We start from the raw sequence: 7525 nt of genomic DNA, 5'->3' as shown, positions 1-7525 counted from the left end.
GCGTCAATGTCAGTGACAACTAACGTGTGTTGTATACGACAGTGTCAACTCACCTGACCAAGATATACTAAAGCGTCAATGTCAGTGACAACTAACGTTGGTTGTATACGACAGCGTCAACGAACTCAAACAGCATACGACAAAGAGTTATTGCAATAGAAGATATCTACTAATTTCCGACATACAGGTGCATTGTAAAAGATGCTGCAAAGCTAACAAGCGGGGAGAGTCTCAAAATCAACGCAGAGCACCAAAATATTCAAACGTAATTGGAACAATATTCAAGGTCAGCGATTATAATATGTATTAATCCAGAGAGTTAAATACCGTAGAACCTTTTGGCACTAGTACATGTAAGTTCAGTCCTTATTTCTATGGGTGTATTTTCCATACGATGCACTAGGCTATTTCAATGTATTGTGTTAACACTCATCCAGTCGTGTTTGTGCTGACTCGAGTTCTTTGGTTGTAGTATATAAATGCTTTATTTGTGCAGTCGTGGTGAAAAAATAATTTGGTGTATTCGACTTTAGAAACGGTAGCTTGATCAATTCAATGAAATATTTTAAATGGCACTGCATGCAGATTTGTCACGATACCCAGGTAGCGCCTAATGATTGGTTCGTTCTTGCTATTATTAGCATGCCTTCAGGTCTAGAAATTAACCCATGATTGTGTATGCTTTCAGGTCTAGAAATTAACCCAGGGTTTTCTCGTATATAAATACGTTCTATAGCCCAGCATTGTACACTACTGTCATTTAAATTTCAGAGGAGACGTATAACACGCACCATGCCTTCATACAAATTAACGTATTTTAACGTTAGGGGACGAGCCGAGGTAACAAGACTGGCTTTAGCCGTTGCAAAGGTCAAGTACGAGGATGAGCGATTGGATTCAAATGCATGGCAGAAGATGAAACCAAGTGAGTAAAACACAATGCAGACAGGCAGAGAAAATATCTTTGAGCTAGCGTGTATTCTTTTATAGAATAGAGGTCTCAAATTGGAACGGTACCCAAGACGGATATATGCATTATAAAGCATTTTAGGGAACGTATTGACTGAAAATGGAAATACATATTTGGTAAATATATTCATTTCCCTGTTATATCTGTTACAGATTGAGATACCTTTACATTCTCTGTGTTGTATCCTGTTGTATCTGTTACAGATTGAGATACTTTTACATTTCCCTGAGTTATATCCCCTTGTATCTGTTACAGATTGAGATACCTTTACATTTCCCTGTGTTGTATCCTGTTGTATCTGTTACAGATTGAGATACCTTTACATTTCCCTGTGTTGTATCCTGTTGTATCTGTTACAGATTGAGATACCTTTACATTTTCCCTGTGTTGTATCCCCTTGTATCTGTTACAGATTGAGATACCTTTACATTTCCCTGTGTTGTATCCTGCTTTATCTGTTACATATTGAGATACCTTTACATTTCCCTGTGTTGTATCCTGTTTTATCTGTTACAGATTGAGAAACCTTTACATTTCCCTGTGTTGTATCCTTTTGTATCTGTTACAGATTGAGATACCTTTACATTTTCCTGGGTTGTACCACGTTGTATCTGTTACAGATTGAGATACCTTTACATTTCCCTGAGTTGTATCCCGTTTTATCTGTTACAGATTGAGATACCTTTACATTTCCCTGAGTTGTATCCCGTTTTATCTGTTACAGATTGAGATACCTTAACATTTCCCTGTGTTGTATCCTGTTTTATCTGTTACAGATTGAGATACCTTTACATTTCCCTGTGTTGTATCCTGTTTTATCTGTTACAGATTGAGATACCTTAACATTTCCCTGTGTTGTATCCTGTTTTATCTGTTACAGATTGAGATACCTTTACATTTCCCTGTGTTGTATCCTGTTGTATCTGTTACAGATTGAGATACCTTTACATTTCCCTGAGTTGTATCCTGTTGTATCTGTTACAGATTGAGATACCTTTACATTTCCCTGAGTTGTATCCTGTTTTATCTGTTACAGATTGAGATACCTTAACATTTCCCTGTGTTGTATCCTGTTGTATCTGTTACAGATTGAGATACCTTTACATTTCCCTGAGTTGTATCCTGTTTTATCTGTTACAGATACTCTAACGGGTCAGCTCCCTATCCTGGTGGCCGATGGCAAGGAAATTTCTCAAAGCAATGCAATACTACGTCACATTGCGCGAGAACATGGTACAGTATGCCTCATTGATGCATATCATAATATTATTTTCATCATTTTCCGTCATAGCTACTAATCCATCAAATTTGTACTTTCATGACCAAATATCTTAGAGATTTAGGATGTACCCATCTTTTCCCAATAGTCCCAAACCGCCATCATGTCTATAGTATACCCATCCTATCCCGATAATCCCAAACCGCCATCATGTCTATAGTATACCCATCCTATCCCAATAATCCCAAACCGCCATCATGTCTATAGTATATCCATCCTATCCCAATAGTCCCAAACCGCCATCATGTCTATAGTATACCCATCCTATCCCAATAATCCCAAACCGCCATCATGTCTATAGTATACCCATCCTATCCCAATAATCCCAAACTGCCGTCATGTCTATAGTACACCCATCCTATCCAAACAATCCAAAGATATCAGATCTAGAGTAAACCCATCCCATCACCGCTTACCTGCTATTTGACCTAGGGTCTATAAATTCCATCACAGCGCCCCCGAACTGCCATCACATCCAGAATATACCCACCCCACCTAACCCCATCGATCCAAACTGATTTCACATCTAGAGTATACACACCAGCCCATCAACCCCAAACTGCTATAAGATCTGGAATATAACCAACCCAACTCATCACCCCCTAACTGCTATCAGAGCTAGAGTATTCCCGTCATATCCCATTGCTCCAAACTGCCTTCAGATCTCGTGTATACCAGTTCTATCAAATTAATCACAAACTGTCATCGGGTCTAGAGTATACATGCACCTTTCCAACCCCACTCAATAATCCCTAAACTACCATCACCATCACTAAACTGTCATCAGGTCTATTTACCAAATCCATTCCATTAATCACAAATTGCCATCAGGTTTAGAGCAAACCTATCCCATCCAATCACCACTAATCTACCATCATATCTAAAATTAGCTCATCCCAGTTCAGTATCCCTAAACTGCCATCAAATTAATTCCCCATACCCAATAATACCTTCCACTCACCATAGTACCCTCTGTAAGACCCTTCGGGCGCCCTCCACTACCATCACCATATTCCCACACTAAGACCCCTCGCGTTCCTTCCACTACCATCACCATATTCCCACAGTAAGACCCCTCGCCACAGATCCTACATTAAGACCCACGTTTTTCTACCATAATTAAAAATATCATTGTTCCTTCATTCCTATTGCCTAACGTTCAATCATGTTATCATGGTATCCCCATCCTCGCTATCCCATATAACCATAATCCCATATAACCTTAATCCCACATCCATGTTATCCCACATAACCGTAATCCCACATCCCTGTAATCCCACATCCCTGTAATCCCACATCCATGTTATCCCACATTACCGTACTCCCACATCCTTGTTATCCCACATAGCCGTAATCCCACATAACCGTAATCCCACATCCATGTTATCCCACATTACCTTAATCCCACATCCATGTTATCCCACATTACCGTAATCCCACATCCTTGTTATCCCACATAACCGTAATCCCACATAACCGTAATCCCACATCCCTGTAATCCCACATAACGGTACTCCCACATCCCTGTAATCCCACATAACCGTAATCCCACATAACCGTAATCCCACATAACCGTAATCCACATAACGGTACTCCCACATCCCTGTAATCCCACATCCCTGTAATCCCTCATCCCTGTAATCCCTCATCCTTGTAATCCCACATAACTATAATCCCACATAACCGAAATCCCACATACCCGTAATCCCACAGCCCTGTAATCCCACATAACCGTAATCCCACATCCCTGTAATCCCTCATCCCTGTAATCCCACATAACCGTAATCCCACATCCATGTTATCCCACATAACCGTAATCCCACATAACCGAAATCCCACATACCCGTAATCCCACAGCCCTGTAATCCCACATAACGGTACTCCCACATCCCTGTAATCCCTCATCCCTGTAATCCCACATCCCTGTAATCCCACATAACCGTAATCCCACATAACCGTAATCCCACATAACCGTAATCCCACATCCCTGTAATCCCACATAACCGTAATCCCACATAACCGTAAATCCACATCCCTGTTATCAAACCACACACGTTGGAATATCACCAATGCTTGAACAGACTGTTGTATCTCACTCCATGGTAACAAACTTCTGACAGGATTGAGACGGGTCTCGCTTTCTTAAACAGGACATCATAAAGATCCAAATAACATATTGTAACATTCTGTTAACTTCATTTTTTCGTTTTTCTCCTTTTACACCTTTCCTCTTTGCATGACTCCGAAAACTTAATTTGTATTTCAGGAATGTACGGAAAAGGCAACAAAGAAAATACCGAGGTGGATGTGGTTATTGAAACTGCTAACGATTTAATTGACAAAAAGATCAAAGTTTTCTTTGAAAAAGACGAATCGAAGAAGGTAAATGGACACATTTAAGTATTGATTTGAAATAATTTTGTTCATATATTACTCAACGAAAACATGCTTTTGAAATAAATTTGGATTTAATGATGAAAATGCTTTTGTTATCTTCTATGCATGGTCTTACAAAGCGTTGGATTCAAGTTCATCAATGTAATCCTGGTATGTGATTGTTTTTTCCAGGCCGAGTTGATGAAGGAATTTGTAGATGATACTGTGCCATTGTTTGTGAAGATATCCTCGGCCCTTCTTGGTAAAAAAGAATGGATGGTCGGATCAAAGGTAATTAAATATATATATTCGTCAGACAGTTTTTTCTCTCATAGGCGAGTTATCTGCTCTCGATAACGGTCATATCTTTTCACATATAATCGCAATTTTTGTTTTACTAATTCTATGCAATAATTAATTTCATATATTTACGTAAGGTAGGCTCTTTATCATGTTTTGTGGAAGAAAGTTCGTTTACACATATCCATGGAAGTAGTTTAGAAAGAAACAGACTTATTCACAGTTAGGTCACTTTCCTCTATTCACTCCAGGCCGATTGATTCACTTGTCCTATACGTGTGTCATTTTCAGGTTACGGTTGCTGATTTAACAGTGTATAACGTGTTAGAATCAATAGTTACGATGGCTCTCGACAAATTTGGAAAAGACATATTTGATGGATATGATAATATGAAACAGCACGCCAACAGAGTGAAATCCATCCCAGAAATGAAGAAATGGCTGGAAACCCGTCCTAAAACTGACTTCTGATCTGGAGCTATGGCTGGAAACCCGTCCTAAAACTGACTTCTGATCTGGAGCTATCACGGCCATGGCTGGAAACCCGTCCTAAAACTGACTTCTGATCTGGAGCTATCACGGCCATGGCTGGAAACCCGTCCTAAAACCGACTTCTGATCTGGAGCTATGGCTGGAGACCCGTCCTGAATGTGATGTTTGATTCGGAGTCATCACGGCAAATAACTATTAGTGTTAATGAAGACTCGTATCAGAAAAGACAAAAATAAGTTGTTTTAGTGATTCTTTTATCAATTCGTTAACATCTGCACAAATCACTGCTAAATTTAGAATTATATTAGAATTATAAAAATTAAAAAATACCGAAGCATCTTGATCAGAATGCGTTAAATATATGATGTTTCATCAGTCCTGTTCCGGTGATTTAGGTTCGATTAAAAATGTGTCCATTCTGATTTAATTGCTTTGTTTTATCGTATTGAACCTGGAAGTGTCAGCGTATTTGTAAAGATTTCCCCGACACGTACGCTTTGGTGGTTTAAAGGTTGTATGAACAATAATTCAAACATATCACTTCCATTCCCAGGCACCGATTTTATTCATATTCCATGGAAAGGCATTACTTAATTTAAGAGGATATATTCATTAAGGAACCCATCTAAAATTATGCAATGTTTTCCTACGGGAAATTATCAGTTAATGAATGTTAATGAACATTTTTCCTCGTTAATCAAAAAGAGAATTGACGTTATTACGTTGGACACAATACGCTGTAGTAAAATTGTATCAGTCTTTGGTCGAAAGAATGGGAGGTCTATGGAGGAGGCAACCGCAATCTTAACAAAGGGGAAATAAAAATTAATATAAACCGAAATTAGAAAGGACGGATATTTGAATGCAAAAAGCAAAAAAGGATAAAAACCTTTTCAATTTAGCAAACTTAAATGGGGCATATAATTGCTCAGAACGAATCCAATTTATAAGGTAAATGATAAACAACCACACCTGCGACAGTAGGTATCAATTGTACTCTAAAAAATATAATCGATATATACCCACATATTTACATTCTGTGTGACAGTCTCCCATTACTCATGTGTTAAACCAGATGGTATTGATCACCGTATAAATGCATTCGGAACTCCTCGGGTATTCTTTTCAGTGTTTTTCCGAGCTTGCCGGAAAGGCCCGAGGTTATCCGATTGCGTATAAATGCAGCCCAGATCACATGACGTCACTTCCGACAGCGTCAAAAAAATGTTTGGCAATGCGTTGCGGGTGAATCAAACCCAGCTAGGATTTCGACTTAGAATAATCGCGTAATTATGACGTCATTTTGGTGCTTTGTTGATCATAGTCACGCCGAGGCTTTGTATTACACATCAATTTCAATGCAAACCAAGCACTACAATGAAATCGATTTCATATGTGCCGTTCTTTCAATTGAACAAACAGGGGAATAGCTGAACTTAAACCCCAGATTAAGCAAAGAGAAAGTGAAGTTTAACGTATCTTAATGTAAATATAACAATTAAACGCATGTTATATTGTATTTATTGTCAATATCAATGCAATCTGGGTGACAGATAAATATTCATGACGCCCTAACGGGCGTCATTCTATTCATCTGTCACCCAAATTGCATTGATCTTGCCAATACATACAATCTACCAAGCGGTTAATTGTTAAATAAACACACAGATGACCCTACAAAGTCCAGTCGCTATTTTGTCATAGACCACTTTCAGTTGATAGATATTTATAGGTTGAGAACTCCCCTTAAATCTGATTTCACTTTCAAAATAGACAACTGATATGTTTATTGTATCGTTGGATATTGAAGGCGATATAACCAACACAGACAGTTTACCTTGTATACACAGCGATCAAAATATAACAATGACAATGCATATAAACAATGATTGGTCCATGGACTTGGAAAATGAAAGTCAATACTTTAACAAACGAAATCTTTCTAAATACATTTGAAGCGTTTTGGAGATACCTGACTGCAGAAAAATAAAACTTTAATAACTTGATGGAATGATGGGATATTACAAAGATTACAATGCAATGTAAATAGAATTAAGATTGCTAAAAAAAGTGGAAAACAAGAATAATGAAAAAATCAATAAAATCAC

The 7525-nt window shown here is 38.3% G+C and overlaps 1 protein-coding gene across 1 annotated transcript; it reads left to right on the top strand.

The window, feature by feature from the left end:
• The first annotated feature begins 564 nt into the window (after positions 1-564).
• Positions 565-5839, top strand: LOC117331630 (hematopoietic prostaglandin D synthase-like). The gene is made up of 6 exons (XM_033890460.1): positions 565-603; positions 772-925; positions 2111-2203; positions 4516-4631; positions 4818-4916; positions 5217-5839. The coding sequence occupies exons 1-6, from the start codon at positions 580-582 to the stop codon at positions 5394-5396; spliced, it is 666 nt and encodes a 221-aa protein (XP_033746351.1). The 5' UTR covers positions 565-579; the 3' UTR covers positions 5397-5839.
• Positions 5840-7525: the final 1686 nt, after the last annotated feature.

The sequence above is a fragment of the Pecten maximus genome, chromosome 7, assembly GCF_902652985.1.
Source record: "Pecten maximus chromosome 7, xPecMax1.1, whole genome shotgun sequence".
In the NCBI taxonomy this organism is placed as follows: Eukaryota; Metazoa; Mollusca; class Bivalvia; order Pectinida; family Pectinidae; genus Pecten; species Pecten maximus.
The sequence above is the reverse complement of the archived record's forward strand: the minus strand, read 5'-3'. Positions and strand labels throughout refer to the sequence as shown.